This window comes from Uranotaenia lowii, unplaced genomic scaffold (assembly GCF_029784155.1).
Source record: "Uranotaenia lowii strain MFRU-FL unplaced genomic scaffold, ASM2978415v1 HiC_scaffold_30, whole genome shotgun sequence".
Lineage (NCBI taxonomy): Eukaryota > Metazoa > Arthropoda > Insecta > Diptera > Culicidae > Uranotaenia > Uranotaenia lowii.
The window spans coordinates 132,252-158,843 of NW_026598201.1; the positions used below are offsets into that span (position 1 = coordinate 132,252).

General features: G+C 34.8%; 1 protein-coding gene across 13 annotated transcripts in view; it reads left to right on the forward strand.

Moving 5' to 3' along the window:
* Window positions 1–24,762, forward strand: part of LOC129759884 (heterogeneous nuclear ribonucleoprotein Q) — a 58,695-nt gene extending 33,933 nt beyond the window's left edge. For 5 of the 13 annotated variants that reach the window (XM_055757432.1, XM_055757436.1, XM_055757435.1 and 2 more), the window contains exons 6-12: window positions 4,835–4,970; window positions 9,319–9,452; window positions 9,552–9,683; window positions 9,758–9,898; window positions 10,054–10,175; window positions 10,290–10,429; window positions 14,856–18,967. In XM_055757432.1, coding sequence (XP_055613407.1) covers window positions 4,835–4,970; window positions 9,319–9,452; window positions 9,552–9,683; window positions 9,758–9,898; window positions 10,054–10,175; window positions 10,290–10,429; window positions 14,856–15,307 — 1,257 coding nt within the window. In that variant the 3' untranslated portion in view covers window positions 15,308–18,967. The other 8 variants (XM_055757426.1, XM_055757428.1, XM_055757429.1 and 5 more) reach the window with 8 other exon arrangements.
* Window positions 24,763–26,592: the final 1,830 nt, after the last annotated feature.

Genomic DNA, 26,592 nt, shown 5'->3' on the forward strand with positions numbered 1-26,592 from the left:
ACGATCGGTTCTGATCTTCATTCATTTCGGGGAACCTCCAAATAACGGGACACGTGCTGTCGACGAATCCCAACTGTCTGTTGCCAAAAAGCGTGCCAAAAAGGATGACCTCAAATGGGTTCTCTCGAAATCGTGTGGAAATATGTCGTGAGCCCGTAGGCGTTCATCAAAACAAGGAAACCCTCGCGCGTGGCATCGCTTCGCTTCGTTGAGCCCCCCGTTCTGAATGTGTTTGCAACTATAGACATTTTGAGAGGTAACGGTACTAGGATTCGCCTGATTACCTTTGCCTTGTGACCTTTTGGTCGCTTCGTTTCGACGGGCTGCAGCTATACATGTGCAGTTTTGCGGGACTGCAACGGGATTCCCGTTTCCGGTTTCGTTGCAGGTCAAAGCAATTTATCAAATGCATAGTTATATGCAATTTCCATTCCTGAAGTACCTAGGACGGCAGATAATCTACAGCTTTTGCTGGGCGGCAGATGCTACTCGTCTAAGGCTCGCCAATGTCGGAAAGAAAGTCACTTGAAACCCGGCTGCCGTTTCACTATTTTACGTGTTTCCTACCCATAAGGACATGGCGGGGCGGGAAGACTTTTGAAATTAATGACCTGTGTAGTAAGTCAGCTGGTTTCCGGTGGCCCAGAACAACCTCAACTTTCTTTTGCATCAACAGTTGCATCATCATGCTTCGACAGAAAATGTGGGGAAAAGGGAAAAACACAAAGTATACAGCAGCAGCAGCTGCTACCGGTTTCGTTCCCCAAAATAAATTGCCACTTTCCACGAAGGTGTGTTTAGTGTGTTGTTTTGCTTTAGGTGCTGTTGTTGCACTTTTTGCGCTAAGTTTTTGTTCGATTTTCTGCAATTCCAAGATAGAAATAATTTGCGGCTATTCTAAGAAGTGAATGATAAATTCGATTCATCGTCGAACATTTCGTAAAAGTGTTTGAATTTTTGTTGAACAATTTTGGCTGCGGTTATGCCAATCTTTCTGTGGATTGTGGTAATCTATTTTCATGACTTTTCAGCCGCTTAGGGTGATCTTGATCGGAACTATTCAATTTTCCTAAGATATAGGCAATGATTATTTATGAATGTTGTCGAAATGATGAAAAAACACTTTTTCAAGATGTTTTCATACAAGTTCTGTAGTTTTCGCTAAAATTTATGAAATGAAATAATATTATAACCAACTTGAAAAACAGACGTCTTTTCTGCTGAAATTTTCAACAATGTATGCTGACTTTAAACATTTGTTTATGTAACCCTTGACCGTCATCAGAATTCTATTTTCAATAAATAGCACTGGAGTTTTTAAGGTTTTTTTCTAAAATATTCTACAAAACACCATTTGAAAGCGGAAACCAAGATCTATTAGCTGAGCTAAAAAAAGATTCGTTTTGATATCACGAGTTGCGTCGAATGCTTTTGTTCCGCTCAAGATCATTTACCCTATATTGTTAGACAAATATAAGCTTGAATTATATACAGCAGCACAATAGTGTAATATTTTTGGTCTTCAACTCATGGAATCATTCATTTCAAAGCAATGCAAACGAAAACGGTCCGAAAATTTATTCATACACTCTAGGTCTCCTCTTTGCAATCGTACAATTGGTAAATAACACTGATATTTGATCAACAACAGGTATCAAACAATTGGATGGATCCAGCGTTCTACAAATGGTGAAAACAAAAAAGATAGAAAGAATGAAAGAAACAAAAAACAAATACAACAAAATCATAAATCATTGGCACAAGAATCATAATTCAAATCATCCACAAGCGATTGGTTAAATTTGAATTTTGATTTCACTCATTGTGTCCGGTTTTATTTTGTTCGCGAGCATGCTTTCTACTTTATTTTTTTCTATTAGTTCATGTTTTCTTTTAGTTTTTTTTCGGTTTCTTATCATCTACCTAAGTTTGTTTACTTTTACCATTTATCGTTGATTAGTTCACTCTAGTATAAATTTATTTTCGCAGATTTATTATTATTACAATTATTAGTTAGTTATTCTTCCTTTTTTCCTCACCCATCGCAAGTAATATGGAAAAGCAAAATTTTGTACTACTCCTTGTATATATTCCTAAACATAACCCTTCAAATCCCAACGATTCGCAACTAAATATCAAACCAAATTCAATTGGATCGTCCATTCCTGTTAATAAGGTTTTACGTTTTAATTTCATTCATTTTCTCTTTTCCACATTTGTATCTTTTTTTTTATCTCCCCACGACAGCTCGATAACTATGAAATAAAGCCCGGCAAATGTTTGAAAATTAACGTAAGCGTACCGAATCTGCGCCTTTTTGTAGGCAACATACCGAAATCAAAAGGCAAAGAGGAGATATTAGACGAATTTGGTAAACTAACAGGTAAAAATCGGTGCAGCTGGTTTAACATCAAATCAAATCGGCTGCACTTTCAAAATTTCTCTTAATCTTCTTCTCCTTATAACTTGTATTTTACTTTATTTTATTGAACTAAACATAAAAACGCAACAACAATTTCAAACGCAAACGCTTTGCTGTTTTTGTGTTCAAACGTTTACAACCTAGTGAATAAGTTTTGTTTCAACAATCCATTTCTGCAAAAGTTACGTATGAATTTTATTTGACAACAGAACACAAACACATTCTTCTGACATGTTTTATGCTTTATCATTGTGTGTTTGATCATAAGGTCTAAAGAATACTTTTCAGAGCTATAGTTTTTTATACGACACCAACCAAGCATATTGCACGAACAACATTAAAAATGTTTAAAAAAAGAAATCCAATAAAAGCCGTTCCGAGTGCTCGTCAATACCAAACGTCAACACAAGTGAAGGATTGTTACACTTTATCTTTTTGTGAGGATTTTCGAGATAACTGGGAAGAAGTCAAAACCTCTAGACGGAAACGTTGGTCGAATCGTTTCTCAAAACCTTCTTTTTAAGGGCGCTCTCTTTTGCTAGACGGGTTCAAACCTATTTCAAAATTCACAACACTCGAAAAATCTCCCACTTAACAAACTCATTTACCACATTTTATCTCATACTATAGAAACAGTGTTATTTTATTGCAAACAATTGTTCCTTTTTTTTTTGCTGTCTTTCATAATTGCTTTTGGACTTGTAGGAAGAATAGGAAAGCTGTTTTACTTGATGTCATTTAATGCAGTGAATCTATCGATCTACGTTTATGATAATTTATCTCCCAATCTGCTATGAACAGGAGTATTAACCAGAGAATTTTAGAAACGCGATAAAAAACAAAGTTTTCCTCCTTACAACGACCTTATGAGTTGTTTCAAATAACAACCTTGTAAAAAAATTTCAACCAATGGTTAGTATTCGACCAAACCGAAATGAACGCCATCAGAATTTTTTCCAGACGCTTAAATATTTTCATCTTTAAACGAAATCTTTGATGTTCATGACCCAGAGTCATTAGTTTATAATCCAAGAAATTCATTTCAGGCTATCAAATGCACTCAAATGCATCAAATTTTCTCATGGCGCTCATTTCGCTCTGATCTATTCTTCCCAAGTCATAATATCATGTAAAGTTCATTGGAAATTACCATGTTTGTTTATAGCAGTTTTACATTAGGAAAATTTTCCATTCACAATTTTATTTCACCGTGGTATTTTGTACCTCTCAGGTAAAAAGAATTTTAATTCAACTTTCAGTACATAATTTCAATTATTTACGCTTAACACCTGTCAAATGAAACACACAAATTGAGATGCCTATCGAGCGAGTTCCGATGTTTGCAGAAATTGTATTTCCTTGCATCTTCGTTTTCTGTTATTTTTTTTCTGTCAGTGCCTTAGGTTAAGATGCTGGCAAATGCAGAACTCTCTTCGACTTGCGGATAAATGAAATTGATGCCAGCTGTTGTGTAGGGGGTATAATAGTGTTGTTACATTGTCTGGTTTTTTTTTCCTCGACCGAAACAAGAACTTCAAGTACATTGTTCAGAGTTTTGATTTTGTTTTTTTTCCGCTTCCAACGAACCATTTATGTTTGTGTTTGTATGTAACATTCGTTTCTAACATTGGCTTCGGAATTCATATCATCTGAATACAACTCCACGTGCAACTAAAATCACCTCATAAATCTCATCTGTAAATCGTTCAAATCCATCAACTGACGCATTTACGACGGAATGTGGATCAACGAAGTACCCACAAAGTTTTAACCAACCTGTTTTGGTTTCTTTTCGTAACTGCCACTTGTGTGTAGTTTATGTGCCAACTTTAATTTAAAAATTATTTGTTTCTCAGAATTCATCTTTTGAGAAAGTCACACACCCACATGTTCTCATACGCCTTAATGTATGCACCGTTTGTTTGTTAAAAGTCAATAACATTAATAACAGTAGCGCCCATTGAAAATCACCAGCATTCGATTCGAATGACGACCGTGATAAGTAATCTCCAGTCATTATTTACCGGCGAAAAAGTTATTCATCATAGTCAATCTGCCAAAAAGCAATGAAATTAATCTGGTAGAACAGGTAACAAAGCATCTAACAAATCGACAAAAATAATGCACCACAACAAGAGTTTCAATTCGCAACCCACCTTAAATCATTCTTCAGTTTTCTGTTCTCATTTTTTTTCATTTTTGAGTTTTGTAGAAAAATGTCATTAATAGTCACGCATCCCTCCAACTTTTCAGTTTCGTTAGTTTTACTTTCCGTTTCAGCAAAATTCAATCAAAGCGCGGTGAAACTGTGTTTTTATGAGTAAAAAAAAAGCAATCATTTAAGATAATTTCCATTTCCCTCAAAACTGCACACACAAACACCAAAAATCTGTTGTTGTTCTTCAATTCCAGCTAAATGATTTTGAAATTCGGAAAGGCAAAAAGATTGGTGTTACGATATCATTTAACAATCACCGGCTCTTTGTCGGCAATATTCCTAAAAATAGGGACCGCGATGAGTTGTTAGAGGAATTTGCGAAATATGCACGTAAGTTTCCAAAATGGCGTAACCTCAACAATACAAAACAAACAAAAATTCGCACACGTTTTTGATATCTACAACTAGACACTACTTGAAAGAATTAGATGGTTTGCCGAGAGTAATGTTTGGTACCCACTAGAGTGATTCAAAATTTGGACGCATCCAAATTGTTTGACGGAACTGATAAGAACGAAGGAAATAAAAATACACCTCAAAAATTTTCAACGACTGCAAACGAAAACGCAACAAAACTGCATCTGAAAATTTGCGAGTGATCTGGTCGTTTTTTTTTTACTTTTCAGAATGGTAGTTAAAAAGTTTGCTGCGAGAGTAGTATTGGAATTTTTTTTTCTAGGAAAAAAAAACAACGTTGACTTCTTTGAAAAGACATGTGTGATTGGAATTGACGCATTCGATTGGCTTTGTGTTCTAGAAAAGCATCTGCTTTTATAAAAAAAATCAAGAAAGAAAATACACACACACACAAACATTTCTACATGATATGATTTGATAAAAAATCTATTTTAGATTAAGTGCAATTGGTTTTTCATTTGACATTTTTATTTGCATTTCATGATTGGTTTGTTTTATGAGATTGGTTTGTTTTTTTGTTCTGAAATTTCAAGCTCTCTAAATTGCTTTTAATTAATTTATTTGAGAGATTTTCGGGAAAGGGAGCCAAATTTGTTTCGATTTGTAGATTTAGAGATGTGTGAAATCGAATCCCATTCCCGAAGGTGCCTTGCAGGAATCAAACACAACTCGATGCATATTCTGATAAATATTCAAAAGCTTGAAACGATTTTCCGACTTTCGGAAAAGATGCTGGATTTCTTTCAGATTCATATTTTCAAAATTGATTCAAAAAATGGTGTCAATATTTTTTTTTTGATTTTGTTCTGTAGCTCAACAATTTCAGCCCTTTCAACAGAATTACAAGTCCTAGCTCAAAATCACTGCCAAATTCGCCCTCTTGTTCTCAATTCTAAAAGATATATCGGATTACATAAGTGAAAAATTTAAATTTTCAATCAATATGGTCCGCTATTAGGCTCACATCCTTCTTCTAAACAGTGTGAAATTTGAATTACTAAAATGCAATTCAATTTGTCTAGATTGGACAGTTCGATTTGTTGTCAAAATTGATTGAAAAACTGTCGATAAATTTTGACCCGAATTGTCTAGCTACAGTACCTGGAATTTGATGAAAAATGAAGTACAATTTTTAAAACCTAAAAAATATACCTCAAGAATACTTCCAAAACAAAAAACACAAAAAATCATTAATTATCCTTTTATCTATAAAATCAAAATTTCAAAAATTCCGATATGGTATTTTCCGTTTGAACTAAATTTTTAATTAAAAAATACACAAATACGCACATACACATTGCTGTCATACAATCACTCCAGCTCACCTGTTTCCCCAATAAAATGATCAATAAATTAGATACTACAACACAACACAACACAACACTCAAGAACACTCAAGTACATATTTAAAGTGATTGTTTATCACTCCAACACCTACACATACTCACATAATCACAAACTTGTGTTTGCGCAAGAATCTATTTTAATTCCGGAATGGAATATGACGGACACTTTTTTTTTGTTGTATCTTTCGGATGTTCAATATCAGCAGAATCGGAGGGTATCACATTGTTGGATTTGTGAAAAAGATAATTTGCAACATTACAATTGGTATCCTAATGGATTTCCGAGTAATGATGACTGGAGAGCATCTTTCCTTCTTGTTTGTGTAAAGATAACAGTAAATATCAGTATTGCAGGCTTTTTCTAAAACTAACTGGCAAGCAAGTAAAAAAATTTTTTTTTCGAAACAACACAGGAAACAATTTAATAGGGTTGAGCTTCATCTGTACTATATTTTACACTTTCGGAATAAGATAAATATAACTAAGATTAATAGTTAAAAATAAGACATGTTAAAATATTTATAGACTGTTTTAAAATATTTTGTTGTTTTTTACAAAGCTATCGTCAATTCTTATCTAAAGAGTGTTCGTTGCTGTAACATTTCAGTCGGTTATTTCTTTTTTGAAAGAGTAGAACTTATTACTGAAGGTTATTTTGTCCACTTTCACTTGCATTTTTTCAATAGGCAGATTTCGCGCCAGCTCGACACAGTATCTGGCATGACTCTCTCAGAATTGAATGAAACTTGAATTTGAAAAGGACCAAACTTTTCATGTCATTTTTTATGAAAATATTTTATCTCAAAAATTACAATTCCTAAACAAATGAGTCCTACGGGACAATTCTAGAAAAATGATTGAATTTTCAGCAAATAATATTGACAGAAAATATTTTAAAATCCTACACTGAGAAAAATGCATTTAAAAAATTAAAACTCAATTTCTCAAAAACGCCATCTCAGAATTTGATGATTTTTTTTTATAAGATGGGTAGTAATAATGCTTGAAAGTCGTTTCATACATTGCAACTTGTCCATATTTAAGGAATAAAAAGTTTTTTTGACAAATGTTTTTTCAAGTGTATATTTTGAATTCAAAACTGAAAGTTTATTGAAAAGTTTTTTTTTTGAAAGAAAATGAATCTTTTAGATAAACTAAAGCTTGATCTTTAAGTATATGGTTTTAAATTCATGGCACAGTTTCATCATCCGAGGATTGTAAATATTATTATTATCTATTATGATAACACATAAAAAAAAAAACAAAAAAAGAAAGTTTTTGTTAGAAAATCCCTTAGGAGTGCTCACTTTGCGATATTCAGAAGAGCTGTAGACCACATTATTCCCCACCATCAAAAACAAATTCATCGAATTCTTAGATGTTTTTTTTTTTTTAAATCGACTATAAGTTTTTAATTTGCATTTTTTTCAGTGTAGGATTTCCACTTACTTTTACCATCAATTATTACAATGACAGCTCTTATATCTTCGAAATCAGTAAAATTAGTTCAACGAATCTGTTTTTGAATTATATTCCAATCTTTAACTGCACTACACTACACTACACTACACTAAAAAAATAAATTACATGATTTTCAAAAAAAATCATGAAAATGTTTTTGTTAGAAAGACTTTTTTCTCTTAAATATGCACAAGTTTCAATGTATGAACGACTTGTAGGCCTAATTAACGAACACAAACACATATAGGAGTTTTAGTTTTTGAAATACATTTAAATTTTTTTTTTTTCAAAAAATTCAATCATTTTTTTAAACCTCTTTTAAGAACCGCATTTGAGTAGAAAGTGTAATTTTAGTGCCAAAAATGTTTATATATTTTTTGCCTGAACAGTTTGGTCCTTTTCATATGTTAGTCTAGATAATTTTTGGGAAAACTAAGTTACCAAGTTGCTTTACTAGACAAGATCTTATGCCCACAAAGTTTAATTGAATTTTGAGAGGGTCATGCCAACTTTGTGTCGGTTTGGCGAGAAGTCCGTCAATAGATCGAAGTGTTTAATAAAATTAGAGTAAAACCATTAGGTTGAGAACAAATATGAAATGATCAGATCAGTGGAACTTTTATTCTTTTAGTTGATTATACAACTGGTACAGGAAGAAATACTCATATTCACGTTCTGTTTGCATAATTTTAAAATAAGAGTATCCGATAGCATATTTTTTGATTGAATTAAATGATGACGACGCTGCTCGTTAGTTTGTATTTTCGAACTAAATCCAATACGTAAATAGTGAACAAACATTTGGAATCCCAATGTCAATTCCAACTGTCCACCCTCTTTTTTATTTCTGTTATCCCAGAGTTTCATTCTCCAGATTAGTAAATATACATGTTGTAAAATCTAATCAATAGCACTCTATCCAACCAATTGGATTGAATTATGGAACATACTATTTCTCCCAAATTTGGCTCGAACCCCAAATCTGAAGACATTTTCCGCATTTATCAAAAGGTGAACAAAAGCGATTTTGGCAATGAATCTGGCATGTGATAAATTCCCCATACAAAAGTCTAAATCTTTCGCCCAGTGTTTTGTGGCTGCAATCGAAATTGATCATGTTGAGATTGAAACAAAAACAAAAATCAAAACAAAAGTATAGCAATAGAGCTTTTGTTCGATTCCTGATACAAAATTTATATAAATTACTAAAACAACATTTTGGAACTCAGTTGGAACATTGCAATAACTACAAAAAGTAATGATATAATGGATCCAATTGGGTTCCAACCAAGTGCAAAATTCTTTCCTAATCTATCTTCTAGTCCTCAAACTGAAATTCTATCACTGCCATGAAAATTAATGAATCTTTTTTTTCCACTCTCCGATGTCCCATTTTCAAATATTTGTCCGTTTGTTTCTACGCCGTTACTCTGAACATCCGAAATCGACATCAGCCGGCCTAAACGAAGTGATAATCTACAGCTCTCCGGACGATAAGAAGAAGAATCGTGGTTTTTGCTTCCTGGAATACGAATCACACAAGGCAGCGTCGTTGGCGAAGCGACGGCTCGGAACCGGAAGGATAAAGGTATCTTGGAACTTTAGATCTGTGATGCTTGTAGTTTGCCACATGCATGATACATGTTTATTGACTTCCATTTTTCCATTTCTTTCCAATCCGTTCAAGCAGGTGTGGGGTTGTGATATCATAGTGGACTGGGCGGATCCCCAGGAAGAACCGGACGAAGTGACGATGAGCAAGGTGAAAGTATTATACGTGCGAAACTTGACACAGGACACTAGTGAGGAGAAGTTAAAGGTTGGTATCGGAAGCTAGGGTGGGATGAAGCTGGTGAGGCTTAGAAGTACTTACACTATGAATTTTTATTCCAGGAGTGTTTTGAGCAGTTTGGCAAAGTGGAAAGGGTGAAGAAAATCAAGGATTACGCGTTTGTGCACTTTGAGGATCGTGATCATGCCGTGAACGCAATGAAAGACCTGGACGGGAAGTTGGTCAGCGGTTCAAATATCGAGGTAAGTGTCCATTGCGAAGAAAAGCATTCAAATCAAAATTTTCTCCAGGCATGGTAGCTTACGGTCCAAAGTTACCGATTAGTAACTTTTAGAGCGTTTTGATGTCCATGTAGTTTGTATAATTAGCAGTTTGAAAGTACAATGTTTACCACCAGAGTCCTCCTTTGCAGGTGTCTTTAGCAAAACCCCCATCCGACAAGAAAAAGAAGGAGGAAATATTGCGAGCCCGGGAGAGGCGTATGAACCAATTTCTGCAGAGCAAAATGGGCATCGTTGGGTAAGTTTCGCAACTGAACAAAAAAACTTGCTGTTTTTACTTAGCAATTAAATTAATAACAAAATGGCAACCTCACTTTCACTGATGTTGTTTTTTTTTTCATGCAATTTGCAGCGACTTTGTTCCTCCATACAGCATGTCTCCTCAGCATGCCGGCATGATGTCTGGTCCACTGCCACCGATGCGAGTTCCTAGTGGCGCTGGAGGATTTCGTGGAGCTCCAATGCGAGGTCCGATGAATCGCGGTGATTACGGTAAGTGAAACCTGTTCCCAGGTTCATCTATACATATTTCTCTCTTATTTCCGCTACTCTTGTAACGTTCGTTAGTCAGTTACGATGCGTATAATACCGTCCTAATAATAAGAATGTTTCCATGAACTACAATTGGTATTCACTTGGACACAAATTATTGATGAAATTTCCAAGTGCCTCCGGAAGTGTCCGGCTTTTAACTTAATGAGTAGAAATAATATTTAAAAAAAAAAAAATCTTTTCCGTGTAATAGTAGAGGAACACAAAAATGGTGTCACAACACTTGATCATCCGCAGGTGTAGTTCTTTACCAATAGATCATACAATCAGGCAATAGAGATTTGCAATGTCAATCAGAAAACAGTATATCTTCTCTCTACACCGGTTATTGAAAATAGCTAAAAAAAAGGAATTCACTTGAAGAGGACAATTTACAGAGTTTTTTTTTTGTTTTTTTCTGTTTTATTTTTCGGTACCAAAATCAAAAATTCCGTTCTTGTTTGGTTTATTTGTTTCCCGTATTTGCATGTAGGTTTTCTTTGGTTACTTTCCCGCACTCAAGTTCGAATTCAAAATTGAAGAAAGAGGAATAGCGAATCAATAATTTAGTTTTATTTTAGAATATTCTACAATCGAATAGCGCAGCTATAAGGCTAAGAACATCTTAATTGTGCCAGATAAAAAAAAAAAAGAAAAGACACTGCATGACTTTTCAATTGACTTTCTTCACATGAAAACGTTGTTGTTTATTATTATATCAAAACAAATTTCTCATAATCGAATTATTGTCAAAAATTTCTTTTCTACCATCAAAAAACCCTTCTTCCCAAATTTACACTCCTCGTTTTGATACAAACAAGTTGAAATCAAAAATTTATTGAATAATATTCAAAAAACTATACCGTGCTCTACGTGAATTCGAAAGACTTAGTTTTTAGAACTCTGATAATCCAGATAAGTTGTTAGCAGCCCTAATGTAAATCAACTCTCAATCTCACCTACCCTAACTTAAGTAGAAGCAAAACGCAACCCGTAATTTAGTCAGTCGACCCTACTGCGATAAAGTATCCTTAAGAAAACGTAAAGTAACAAAGTTATGAAGCAATACAGGAAAAGCAAAAAGGTCTTCTTCATGACCACAAAAATCAGATACTTTTTAAACACGAGTAAGATTCAAAGTCCACAAGAGTCAAAGTCAAACGCTTTCACACATTTGTTCAAACCCCATTACCAAAAGTAAATGCACTCATTACAATAACCGAAATTCTATCCTCCTCCCTTTTTTTTATTGTAACATTTTCACTGGAAAACATCAAAAAAACACGAAAGAATCATATAACCGGAAATTCATTACTGTTGCGCAAATGTTTTTTCTAACAGATCATCATATGCAAATCCATCTTCCGATTCTGTGTCCTGTGTTAAATGTTGCATCCATTGGTTTTTCGGTTTTGGTTTGTTGCCTTTTCCTTAAGTAGTGTGCGATCTGCTGTATAACTATTTCTAGCAATTTTTCTCCTAGTAGTGTAGTAGTTCAAAATATATATCCCTCCAATATGTAGCACATTTTGTTCCTAGTTTAGGCCGTCAGAAGGCGGGGTTAAAGGTAACTAAGGCTAGTTTCGTTATTAATTCAGCTTGGTGGGGTGGCCTTAGGTGGCGGTCAAATTGAAATATATACAAGTACAACTTAGCAAGTGGTTCGGTTACCACCACCCACCAGGTGCTTCTCACCGTTTTGCGTTTGCGGCTTGGAACCATTCGAGTTTACTCTAGCATTTTAACGGGGTTAAATTGAAAGCCCTTTTTCGATTACTCTTATTTGGTAGGCTCATCATACCTATAGGAGTATCAGTATTCCATATTTAAGTATTTTACCTTCAATAAATTGACAAGAGTCTTATGGAAAACTTAATGAAAATTGATACAAAAAAATTGTTGGAAATTTCTTAAAATGTATGACATATTAAAACTAACAGTTCTAGATATGTTACAACTTTCAAATACAACTTAAATGCGATTTAAAAAGTGAACATAAATCCACAGCTATGCATATTTCCTCTTACAATAGTTTTTGTTCCTCACAGAAATCCTCATTAAACGAAATAAGGCATCCAGTATAGGTTGCCAAACTATTACAATTTAATGGTACCTACCTTTATATGGTCGGGATTCGACTAGACCGAACTGAACGCCAACATGAAAAAAATGAGCTATCAATTGCTGCGGATGCGAAACATGATAAGTTACCAATCCAATGAAAATCAGAACATTTTTGATATTTTTTATGGCTTTATCAGAAAATTGTTGCAAACGGTGGAAATGGCAAAAATGCGTTGCGCCAAAATAAACTGAGAGCAACTTTAAAGGTAAAGATGAAAAGCATGTTTTGGGCATGAAAAAAGAGATTTTTGGCATAATAATCTTGTTTTGGTTTTTTCGATTCTTAACAGTTCTTCGGCTCATCAAGAACTGTTACAGGTCGGACTCGATTCTACGTAGACTCGATTATCTGTGATTCGATTAGCCGTGAATTTCAACTTGATTATACGTTCAATTGATTTTCAATTCTTTTGACGATGAAAATCAATTAAAAACTAATAACTTTGCTCTCGTTTGGAAGAAAGTTTTATTGCAACCAAAAAAAAAAGAAAGTTATGCAATAAAATCATCAGTCCAAGCATATTTATTCTCGGAGTTTCTCCTCGAAAATTCTCCTTAATATTTTCCGCATTTCCCGCAATCAGAATTGTTCCTATAAAGGCAAACAGCCTAACGCCGAGGTATCAAAAATAATCTCATCGTACTCTATCACATTGCTAAGTGAATCCTAACTTTATAAAGAAATCGCTGTAGTCGAAAATGTATTATAGCCTTCATAGAATGAAGTGCCGTTATTGGAATTCAAAACACTCTTCACAATTTTTTCATCATTCAAAGTGTTTATATCTATTCCATCAACTTTTGTTGAATTGATATAAGTCGCCCCCTGATAACCACCAGCGATATAGTGTTCTCGTCGTTGAAATCTGCCTTTCTGTGAAGCAATTTTCCTAATTTCTAAATGGAAGATCTCCAAAACAATGTATCTTTGATGTCAATATGCTAAAAACTTTTGAAAAAGTTTTTCAGCAAAGATTTTGAAATTGAACCATTGATAAATTGAAGATCTTCAGCTTCACAGTGGGCTGAATTTTGCTTGCTTACTGTCGTTTAGAACGCAACCGGTAAGTAACAATCAAAGATATTCCGCATTCCATTTTTTTTCACTCTGGCTCAACAAAAAAAAACCATTTTTCAAGCATCAGCCATACTAATTGAGTGCTGCTCGTAAAACGCCTGAAAGTAGGCTCCTACGTTTAGAACAAATTGCCCAGTCAAATGATTCAAATATTTTGGTTCGACCAGAGTGAACTGGGTGCTAACATATTGCTATTAAAATTCAGTTTTCTGCAATTGTGTAATCATAAATTGGCCAGCATAGCTTCTACAGCATTATAACAGTCTAAATGTGATGTTAAAATGACCAAATGAGATATCTAATGAAATGGTATCATCAATTGGTAGGGCTGCAAACTTTGACCTCGATTTTCTTGAAATCAATTTCATGGCGTTCAGTTCTGCCTGGTCGTATCCTGACCATAAAAAGCATAGCGGATTTATGTCAGATTTGTTTTTTCCAACAACCACGTTATTTTGCGAACTGCCTACCATAGGAAATATGTTTTCTGAGTACCGAATAAAACCGTTGAACCATTTTCCGATTCTGTCATAGGATTTTTTCTTTAATTTTGGGTGGTGAAAAACCACCTGGCTAGGATGTTTATTGTGCCTATTATTTAGTTTACGAGTTGAGTTAGTAATTTTATTTTCTTGATTTGTATTCATATTACTGCATTTCCCCCCTCAATTGGCCGCATCCGTAAGTTGTACCCTTTCTTCGGTGACTATGTGGGAGAAGAGAAATCCAAATTCAATACAAAATAATGAAGCAAAGCAAAAAAACATCGTGAACGTTTAAGAATCAAAATTCAAAATTTCTTTTTTGGAACGCACCAAACATCCAAAATTTACACATTTCCAGGAACCAGTTTAGGCACGCGGCGAGGCACAGGAGCCATCACCATTCATGATGTTTTGATTGAGCGCATTTGTTGGTTCTATCTTCTCTTCCTTTACTCGCTCACACACGCACCCACACTCAAACCGCGGTTCTTGGCCATCGACCTCGTAATCACAACTCGGTGGGACCTCTTCGATGCGGGCCTCTAACACACTAACGGTACACATTTTGTCATCTCTTACATATCCGCTTTGATTATTTCATTCTAACTCTAAACAATGGCAATTGATAATAATACTAACGTAACGGCAACGTCAAAACGTAACTTTACCAAATTACAAAAACTCAAAACAAAACCACCAGATATCGACTACGATTATTACGGTTTTGCGGATTATCCGCATCGGGGCCCCAGAGCTGGTTCTAGCAATTTTAGTGATACACCGTTCTATGACGATTACTATCGGGGAGGTTTCGGGGATGATTACTACTTCGATTACCACCACCCCCATCACCACCATCATCATCACCAATCGTCGAATGCAGCAACGACAGCAGCAGCGGCAGCCGCAGCAGCAGCCGCGGCGGCAGCAGCTGCAGTGGCCGGAACATCCGGTGGCCCAAGTGGCAGCGGAAGTGCTGGTGGAGGCACCTCGGGCGGAAGTGGAGTCACTGGGGGGTCACTGCACCATCATCACTCGTACCACCATCATCACCATCATCATCCGACGGCAAATGCAGCTGCGGCCCTGGCAGCGGCAGCTCTGGCTGGCAGGAGTAGCATTGTGGGCTCGAAGATGAGAAAACTTGTTTGAGAACATAAGGTGTCATCTATGAAAAAAATTAGTTTTTCTTGATTTGGTTGTTACGTTTTTTCAATTGCTTTTTGTTTGCTGTATTATTTATATTTAGCTTTAATTTATCCTTGATTTGTTGAATGATGCGACCAAGGCAGTTGTGAAATTGCGTTTCTATTTTAAAGTTCTTAATTCAAAAATTCATCTCAAATCTTGAAGATAATTCATTCAACAAAACCAACTTAACCAGATAATAACCCTATACTGAATCACTGCTTATTAGATCATTTCCTTGCTTTGTTCTCATAACAAAATTCGCTTTAAATTTACGGCTATATGTTTATGCTTTTTGCTTTTAGTTTTAGTATTTTAGTTTGCTTATTAAGCTTTCGAAATCAGAATCCACCACTCGGCTCGCGATTTCGTGTTCGCATTTATCAACCATCTGGCCGCGCGATGTACTTGTTTCCAACTGTAAATCACAATTCGGACCAGATTGCAGTGTTAATCTTGAAATTTAGGTGTACCTAAATATGATTTATTTTTCTATATTTAAAAAAAAACTAGGATCAGTTTTAGTTTAAGATATCATTGTAGTTTTAATCAGAAGAAACCTTGTAGGAACACGATTTTTCGTATTCTTTGGCATGTTTTGAGTGAATTTCAAAAACCTTTTTTGAAAACTATTTATTCAAATCATCAAAAATCTTTACAATGACAAATTTTTTCCTAGTGCGAGAAATCTTGAATTTAAACAAGGTTGCCAAAAAAAATCTGTGTTTTTGCGAAAAAAAATGATTTGCTGTGATTTCACCAAGGCTGTAATGTTTAGTCATTTTGTTTCGATCCTGACCAACATTAAGTAGTCAATGTCATCGAAAGAATATCAAAGTCGTCTACGAATTGAATGACCAAGGTAGGATGTCAGTCAGGCAGGGATGTCAATTATTCATGACATTGTTGTTCTCCACTAGCATCGCACACACTGTCATCTTTCTATTTCATTTTCTGGTTCTGTTAAAAAAGTTTAACGTTATATGCAACGCAACAGTTGTCAAAATGTTATCCGTCACCTTAAGAAGAAAAATTCGTAGCAAGCAAAATGCTATTCATTCAACTTGGTCATGACATTGTAAGCTTTCGTCGCTGACCAAAAATCAGTATCGCATGACATAGACATGTAAAGCAGTATCAAAGTCGATTGATATTGGCTGTCTGACACTGAATATTCGCAGCCCTGGATTTTACCCAAAACTTCTGTGATGATTTTCTGCGATGCTATTTCCTTTAATTTCATTGAAATTCATGACTTATTGGGTGTTTTTTACATTAAAGTTGAGATAAATCCATTAGCACCGCAATTTCATCAACTGTAGGTTTGTGTCTTAACTGCTGAGTTCGCGATTGGTACACCCTAGTCATGGCACTAGCATTCAAAAATTACTCCACGTGTTCTAATGACACCTAGAAAAATATATAGAAATTTCATTTTCTACCAAGCATTTTCAGCCTGCTTCAATTTTTATGCGTGCAAAAGTATAAGTTGCTATGGTGTTCAATTTGTGTTTTGTTTTCTTTCGAACGAAATAGGTCCCGATGGTTGAAATGTACTAGATACATTGAGCGTTCAAAATTGCGGAACAAAATTGGAAACATACTTACAAATGAAAATCAACTCTTCATATTTAAAAAAAAAAAATTGATTCCAATCATTAGGATAGTAAAATCAATAACAGAGTTGAAATTACAATTTAATTTTTTTTAAGAATTGCTTTTAGCAAATGTATAAATGCCGTAGGTTTGAAGATTTTCAAACACGAAAATGTTCATAATCTTATTGAGATAAAAAATCGCAGTTCTTAATAAAACGATCTTCTGGTGAACGATCAAAGCTAAACATTTCATTATAGAGTAAATTCTTTAGATCATCTGAATTTTCCTCAATTTTCCCCTTTGGCTAAAATTTTCAAAAGTTCAGAACACGCTTTTTCAATTAAAATGAAATGATCCGATACATTGAAACTAAAATTTAAACTAACTGAGATACATAACTCTTCATGAAAAGTATTTACGAATTATCAATTAAATGATTTTCGAAAAGTTGAAATTTGGTTATTGAAATCATCACATGATCGGGAAACGAAGCTTCGAGAATGATGAGTTAGTTGGCGCCAGGAGTTCTGGGTGATCAATAAATCTTTCCTCCACAGGAGGAAATATATCAGCTTATCAGTGCGATTAGAGCAAGGTCACTGGTGTTGGGAAAAAGTGGTAGAAATTTTGACACTTACGGCAAATTTTGAAAATTTTGCCATGCAAAAACCTTTTCAAGATCTGTGGCCTTCTAGTTTTTTTGCAACACGTGTTGTATTTTCGCATGCCGTGATGCAAAAATAGTAATATTTCTATCACATACGGCTGAAATAGAAACAGTGTTACAAAAAAATACAACGCCCCAAGATCTTGAAAACATTTTTGTATGGTATAATTTTCAAAATGTCAAAATTTCTACCACTTTTTCCTAACACCAGTGAACTTGCTCGTAGCATTATCAATCTTAAAATCTAAATTTTATATTGGAATAAAAAATTACAACTTTGGAAATACTTTCAAAATTACAAAATTCTGTGAAATCTATGAATTGCCCAAAATTTTGTGAAATTATAGGTTTATCAGTGATTTCGGCAACATTGGTGCTAACTCATATTATCCTGCGTCCTTTGTAAACAATTTTTGTAATTTTACACTCAGCCTCAGAAAGCCACACCCAAATAGTAAATAATTTTTTTCTTTATCTTCAAGTAAAAGTTTCATAAGTTATTATGGCAGTATTTCTGGAAAACTTACCCTTAGGGATGAAACGGCACTGATTTCGAAACTGTTTGCTTTTGTGTAGAATCGTCCCTAACATGAATTCTCCCAACATATTAACATTTCGTTGCATCATAGTCATTGTTATGAAAAGAAAAAAACTAATCCTAACCCAAACTTGCTCATTTGGCTTTCCGTTGAAAAAAGCTTACGAAATCCAAAATCGGTTTTCAATTTCCTCAAACAATGGGACATTACTTTTGTGCGAGAGCACTCAAACGGCCAAGTAAAGAGAACTTGAAGGTTTCACTGATTAGATTTACAATGAATCAATCAGATTAGTTATTATTAGGTTATAAATTTAAGTCAATCTATGTTGTTCGAAGTGATAGGCTTTTTGTCCTTTTTTCCTTTCAAAGCGTTATTCGTTTTTCTTCTGTTCTTATGTTTTTTTCTTTTATTTTCATTTCTATTGTTTCATGGATACATGCGTTTCCATTTCGATGTGCATTACATGAACGCACATGCGCATAAAATGTGGAAACAAAACAAAAATATAATGTCGACAAATACACGAACTCCTGCCACCGATTTCTGAACCCACAAAACGATTCGATTCGTTTGTTTGTAATGCCAATTCGATCAACTGCATTCGGACAAATGTAAAAAAAAAACCAAAATGAAAATGGAACGACCTTACCGGTCCTTTTCAAATTTACCTCGCTCAATTGGTAACAATCGCGTGCCATTTGCTACCGAATGTTAAAAACATTGACGTTGGATAACGCGATCCCCACCCACCCATCAACAACACGCACATGTCAATTGAAACGTCAAAAATTAAAAAAAAAAAAAACAAATAAAAAACCCAAAACATAAAGGGGGTTGGTCGTGGACGTGGAATCACGGCACTTGGCCCAACCGCTGGGCGCCATGGCAACAACAACCACCCGGGGGAGGTCCCTCCGGGTCGGCTAGTGGGCATCGGGGTGGTGGCGGCGGCGGCGGAGGTTCAGGCACCAATCGGGGTGGCGGAGGAGGAGGAGGAGGTGGCGGCGGCGGCGGTGGTGGTCCGTGGGGTGGGTCAAACTCGTCTCAGCGGTCGTGGCATCCAGCGCGCCAAACCGCTACCAAATATACCAGGTGAGGACGGCCAGCTTTTGAATTACCCTTCAAAACAAAAACAAAAACAAAACAAAACGAACGAAACAAAAACAAACATACAAAATACGAAGAATAATATTAAAAAAGGAAAGCAAAACACAAATAGCCAGGACCTTTTTGATGCAGTAGATTTCTATTTTGTTCGTCCTTCGATAGATTGTTTGTTGGAGGACAAAAGTGGTAGTGTAGCGTCCAGGAGCAAAAAAAATCCATCTGTCAAACGAGTCAATACGAGATTAATCTGTAAGGGAAGAAACATTCACGAATAGTAGGCGATGAATTGTTAGCAATTTTGTTTTACCTGTAATGAGTATCGATATTGAAAATCCAAATAAACACGACAAAAAAGAAGAAGAACGTCACGGATTGATGCCTTAGGAAAGTTTCGCGCCAATTTGCAATCATCTATTGGTTAAGCGTCAGTAAGAAAAAAAATAGACCTTTCGATACGAGGAAGGTGGCAAGCAGAAACGTGTTTGTTTCGTTTTCAGTTTATGTTTACAACTATTGTTTATTTAAGTTTTGTGCGAGTATCCTCGATTTGTAATATTTCTGCAAACGGAAAAGCGTAAACAACACGAAAAATGTACACCTGTTGTTTTGTAGTTTTGTAGACAGATAAAAGTTGACGAAGAAAGCTGTGTAGATTGTATTCTATCATATATATTATTATATTTGTAACGCTTAAGATGAGAACATTGTAACGTCTTTTTTTGTAGTCGTTAGGTTGAGCTTAGTTGAATTGTTTATTTTCTGTGTGGGAGAAAACAAGCAAGATAGACAAAGATGAAAACTACTGGACGAAGTAAACAATCAAGTATCAAAGCAATGATGAGAGTAGTTAATATGTTTTATTGATAATGAATCGATTAGTATTTCATCAAAATTTCCCGACTCAAGTCGAAACATGGGTAATAGAAACTGTTACTCCGGTAGTACTGAAAATTGAGAAGATATGATGAAGCCTGTTAATATTTCTGATTATTATTTTTCCTTTCGTTTATCGTTGATCTTTTGTTATATTTCTTATTGTTAAAATTAATGTGTATTTAACTAAATTGTAGCGTAAGAACTCTTTTTTTTTTTGTAAATCTATGTATTCCTTCGAAACTGTAAATTTGTCTCTCTTGCCGAATCCAGGTGCTGAAACTGCTTGCTTACACTTTTCTAACCTTTAAATTATTTTCATACATTTTCGATTTGTTCTTAGTTTCTATAATAACGCTCATCGTTGGCATGCCGGGTGCCATGAATCCACCATCAAAATCAGCTACAACAAATAATATCTGTACCTCATTTTCTTTCTACCTTTTTTTTCTCTAACCATTGATCTACACAATTCGATTTCGCATTCATCCGCAGTTGCATAAAATTAATCATTCTATCATCAGCTTTTTTTTTGTTGTTAGTATGCTTTTGGCTCCCACGCACATTGTGTGATTCGAATAAAAAATCCTTGCTCCATCCATGCAAATTTCCCACATAACACAAGAACAGTTGCAGAGTTAATCGCTGCTATCACATAGAACTGCATCCCTTATGCATCATGTCGCTTGGGACAATCCTGTTTCATCATCTTTCGATTCGACTTGAGATGAATCCGGAACATTTTGCAACCGAAGTAAAAATGAAAGCAGCAGCGTAAAGCTTTTCGAATCTTTCACCAAGAACAACACAACCGGCTCGAACATTGACTCCTTACACATCTGCCGTTTTTTCCTAGATCACGTTGTTGGTTTGGAAAAGATTTTGCTTCAACATTTTGCTGAATTTTGATGTCTTCGGCTGTTGAGACACGTAAGATTGATTTCTATTTCACCTTCGAAAAGACATCAACGGAAATAAAATAATAAACAACAACTATTGTATTGGAACGCAATGATAAAAAAAAAGTCAATTGAAAACAAAGAAACGAAAAAGTTGATCCAGTGATCTTCAAATTTTGTTTTGAATTATGAGCTATCGGAGAAAAGAGAAAAAAAAACGATATGAATTTCGGTGTACAAAACAAATGAAACCAATATCAAATAATATTAGACCTTATAGAATACTAATCGATTCGTTTGCAGGTTAGGAGAGATAATTGTGTATAGGAAAGATGAAAACAAATGCCTTATTTTTAGCATTAACCGAAGTAATAATGAAAACGTGAATCCGGAGGGGTGTCTCAATAATGAAAGAAATTTTGCTGTCAGTTTCCCTGTCCCTTCACTCACTGCCTTCTGCCCCTGAAAGCTGACATGCAAAAATTAACCCCAAACATCCAGTTTATTAGGTTTAGAATAGAGAAAAAGATGATAAAATGATTAATAAAGAGAAAATAAATTGAAAATAAACACACCTGTGTGCGATTCTGCTAATGATTGATTGAGGAGGAATAAGTTTATTTTGTCTTTGTTCAATTTCTTCTACTACAAAAACTGGAATCAAAATATATATGTACATTTCTTCCAAATATTCGGTTGATTTTTTACTTCCAAATAGAGTATCAATAGTTAAAGGTGCGCATTGCCACAAAAACTTTGCCGACTGAGGCCACCGATGTCATGTTCGTTTTATTTTCGCTTTGATGTTGGATGCAGCTCTTTGGTTTTCGCATTGTTTGTTTAGTTTTTCTTTCCGTTTTGAGTGTTTGCGTCGTTCATTTCACACTTTCCTGAATAGAATATGTACTCGGTTTTTATCGCGACAAGTTCTCGGATTGGCAATAAAAACTACAACCCTTTCCAAAAAACAGTTTATATCGGGATGCATGTACAAATTTGTGGAACACCACAAAGCACAACCCGCCCAAAAACGTAAAGATACACAGATATCAGTCAGTCCAAATTAATCGTCATGAAAAACAATAGAATCCAATTCACACGGCTCATATCCAGAAACGTCTTTCCATATTTCAGGTAAGTGTATTTTTGACCACCATATTTATAGTATAATGTTTTGATTTTGTGATACTTTTTATTTAAATTTTTCAAAATTGTTCTTTCGTCTTTCGATTATCGTTTTAAAATTGCCGGTTCACCGATTTTGTCAGACTTTTCAGGCATCGTTTGGGTTCTTTTCGTTTGTTGCCAGTAGCTGTCCTCAGTTTCTGTATCCAATTCTCAGAGTGAAAATAAAATGATTGCACTGAGCACATTCTTTCGTTTGAATGGTTTTAATGGAATTCAATCCTCCGACTTTTGAGTGAATTTGATACTTTGTTTTAGCCTAAACATCTGCTGAAAATTGTTATCGTAATTATTTTTTTTTGTCCCTCTATGTAGTTTTTGAACACGCGCAATTATTAGACAACTTTTCTCTTTTCATAACCTGAAACTGGAACCAAAATCATGAAGCTATTGAAAATTACAATTGAATCACCCCAAGAAAAATCAATGAGAAGACTAATACCGGAGGAGTTTTGTCATTCCAAATCAAGATGGCGCCCTATCGTTGACGGCAGTTTTAAGCACTCAATTTGTGATTATTCGAGGAGATGTCTGTACGGAGATTTCCTGCCAAGAGATCGAGTGTGCATTCTTCTGTTGGCGTTTATTATGATTTTATGTACTTTTAATGGTTTTCCGTCACTTTGTTTTGGATTATCGAATTTTGTTCCAAGTTATTACTTTTACAATTATGAAATACCTTTGTTAGATTAAAAAAAATGGAAAAGAGATATCGTATGTAGGATCAGCCAGTTGGTTCAGGGATATAAATCAATCGTCAGGAAAAAGCTGATTAAAACAGATAAACTGAAATATACAACGAGCTAGGTAGTTCCCGCGATGTTAACACCTGAAAAGCATGTAAAGATCTTCAACTAAATTATTGTACAAGTAAAATTGTTTTCCCCTACAACGTTGTTGAGCAAATTCTTTGAAAATTTGAACTGCAGATTATTGCTTCGTACATACTGTACTAGGTACATCTATTTGTAGTGAATTTCCCACTCCATTTTCTCCATCTTTCTATCGTAAACACGTCTCAAGCTAAAAATAACTTTTCAGTCCAAAACTCCTACTAAAGTTTCGGAACAAAATGAAACAAAACTTCTGTTGTCAACAACCTTGTACAAACTGATTCATTTTTTCCTTCCTTTCTTACATCGGCCGTTAAATTTCCGTTTAACCTTCCCTTTTTCTCTGTCGTTATTTTCTGTCAACGGCTCATCGGTGAGCCGCTAGCGTAACAGTGTGATCAGATGTTTCATTTTTCGATTCCTTTCATTTGAAATGAAACATTTTTTAATAATTAATATTACTAAGGTATTGTTCCTACATTATTATAATTTAAAATAAAATCATTTCTATGAAAACCACAGCTATAAAAATATTTTCAAGGAGTTTGCCAACACTTATCGCGATTAGGGAATATAAAAAATATCGTATATAAAATATAATAAACTCAACCTCAAGTTTTAACAATGTTTTTCAATGCTTTCTCTTCCTTTTCCTACCCAACGATCGATTCCATCTTTTCCACCGTAAATATAACAATGATAAAAAAAAAAATGCCGAATCAATCCGAATGTGTGGCTGGGTCCTGCAAAACAGCAATCGGTAAGCGTAAGTTCGATGGAGGTCACCAAAATCAAGGGGATATTAAGCGTCGCTTCGGAGCAGCAACAGCAGCGGCATTAGGAAGTCTTGGTAGTAGCTGGGGTAGTCAACCTTTACCCCAACAACCCCTCGGAACCAACGGAAGAGAACAGTGGTACACCGACAGCTATCCGGTGTGGAGCTAAGCGATCATCCTAGAATACATAAAGAACAACACCAGATCAACAACAACAACAGCTACGATGCGTCGACTATAAGCAGAACAACCTATACTCACACTAAACATATTCACTTACATACCCACTTACATGCATACAGGATACATTAGATAGATTTACCTTGTTTGGCGCAGACTAACCCAATAGTCACACTAAAAACTCACTTGTACACCACCAACAACTACTCACACTTACACAGCTTCATCACCCACGCATGCATATTCGGAGATTTGAATGAAGCACACTAACACTTTCTCACACATTCAAAAGAAAAAAAGGAAAACATACGATCGAAAGACAGTTATGTTTCGGAATCATTATTAGGTCATGCAATCAAACGAAAGAAGAAAAAGAACTAAATCATCATGAGATGAAATAAAAAAAAAAAAAAAATCTAAATTAGAACGCTAAAATTTGTATAAAAACTATATATTTCGCTTATCATTGATAGTAATACAAGTGGTAAAATGACTGAATTTTTCGTAACTCTTAATATTTAAGACTTAGAAATCAGAAAAATTAAACAAAAGAAAAAAATAATTCTATGTACCAGGAAAATATCGTTCTGAATAGAAAAATACAAATGAGAAAAAAACAAAATATAATAAAAACGGTAACTGTCTTGAGTTGTATGAGGTTTAAAAATCACACTAACACAAATGCAATAAATTTACGTCCGCGAGACAAAAAAAAACAACAACAAAATTCCAAAACGTTATTCAACAAACGCTAGAAACAAACAATTGAAGGTAATAACACGTACTAAGTAAAGTTTAGAAACAGAAGAATGTGATGAATTCGAAAACGATTTTTGCAAACGAGCAGATCTCCACCACCATTTGCCACCACTCATAGAATGATTGGAAGTCCATCTAGGTTGAAATCAAAGCTGACGAGGGGCGGAAAGAATTGTAAGAAAAAAAATTATCAACGCATGAAGTTTGTAAATCTTTTTTTAACTATTACCAACATTTTCTAACCAATAAGGGAGCCCAAAATTTCTGAGATACACTAGGAATGGTTAAATGGAAATTGGATGAATGGGCAAAATTTCTGGATAAACACTCGATTCGATGAGAAATTTTCGAAATTCTGGATTCAATTAGCAAGACTTTTTCCGGGAAATCAGAAGAATCTTAAAATTCGAGGAATATGAAGAAATCCAACCGGTTGGCAACGAGAGCTGTAAGAATTGAAGCAAAACTAAAAAACGAAGAAAAAAATGTTTCGAAGAAACTGACGAACAAAATTCTATTATTTTGGTGACACTTTAAGAACAAAACCCCCTTTTCAGTGTGTGTTTAAAAAAAAAATAACATTATTTGGAAAGCAAAGTTTAAGAGTTGAAATCTACAATGTGAGAAAAACAAAATCGTGTATTTAGTAATAACAAAACGAAAATTAGAGAAAAAAGTCAGTTTGGATAAGATGTGGGAGTCGCGGTGAAATGCAAACAATATTAGGAACATACTAGTGATTTATTTTGAAACAAAAACAAGGCGTCAAATGAAAAAAATATATATAAAATTAATATGGTGAAATGTGATTATAAACAAAAGTAAATACAAGTCGAAAATTATTTGTAAAAAAAACTAACACATAGAATCCAGTGTATGAGATTTGAGCTCTGTGAATCGTAAACGAAAACAATTGGTTACTTCAAGTGATGTTGGGAATCGTTCTACAAATGAAGAAGAAATATTCGGAAAAATGTGAAAAAAACAGTCATTAAGTGATACAAAATTGAAAGAAAACTATCGTTCGGCTGAAAAATGGTGTCAAACACGAAAAAATATCAACTTTCTAGGTAAAAGAATATCAATTTAGACATTGACAATACCATTACATAAAAAAAAAACAAAATCGGCAAGCTAAATGGAAAAGGGCAAGGCAAAAATTACTTGGATGACTACTACTAGTAAGCACCAGTTAGCTGGTAATAATCACTTCTTACACTAGCAGACTAACATCACTGGCTCGGCAAAATTGCTAAATTATTTCAGTAGTTCACATTTATTATAGTCCCGACTTATTTCGATATTTTTTCTGGGCGGAAACAACAAATTAAAAACTTGGTTATACAAAGCTACCATCATAGAATCAAACACTATTTTTACCCTTAAGAATTGTCAATAGATGGAGAAAAAATTATGTTAGAGGAAGAAATCGTTCATAAATCTTTCGTAATTTTAGAATTACAAACAAACAGATCGTCCCACACCCACAAGACAGTAACACAGTCAACGTTTTGGTCCACCAACCTGAAAAAAGAAGATTTGTGTCACCGATGGAAACCTTACTTTCTGAGCTGCCAACAATGATTTTTTTGACAGGAATGAGACCGATACATGGATCTTGAACCGATAGACGTGGCTGGCACCATAGTCCGGATTACACACAACAAAACTCCTGATTGCAAACCAACGACAAAAGCCAGCAAATGTGTAAGAGATGAGCACAGGGAAGAAATGTCATCGAAATGTATTTTTTATGGTTCATACCGGAAAAAATGGTGCCCCCCTTCTGAGAAAATTTAAACGGATGCTGCCTTATATAAAAAAAAATC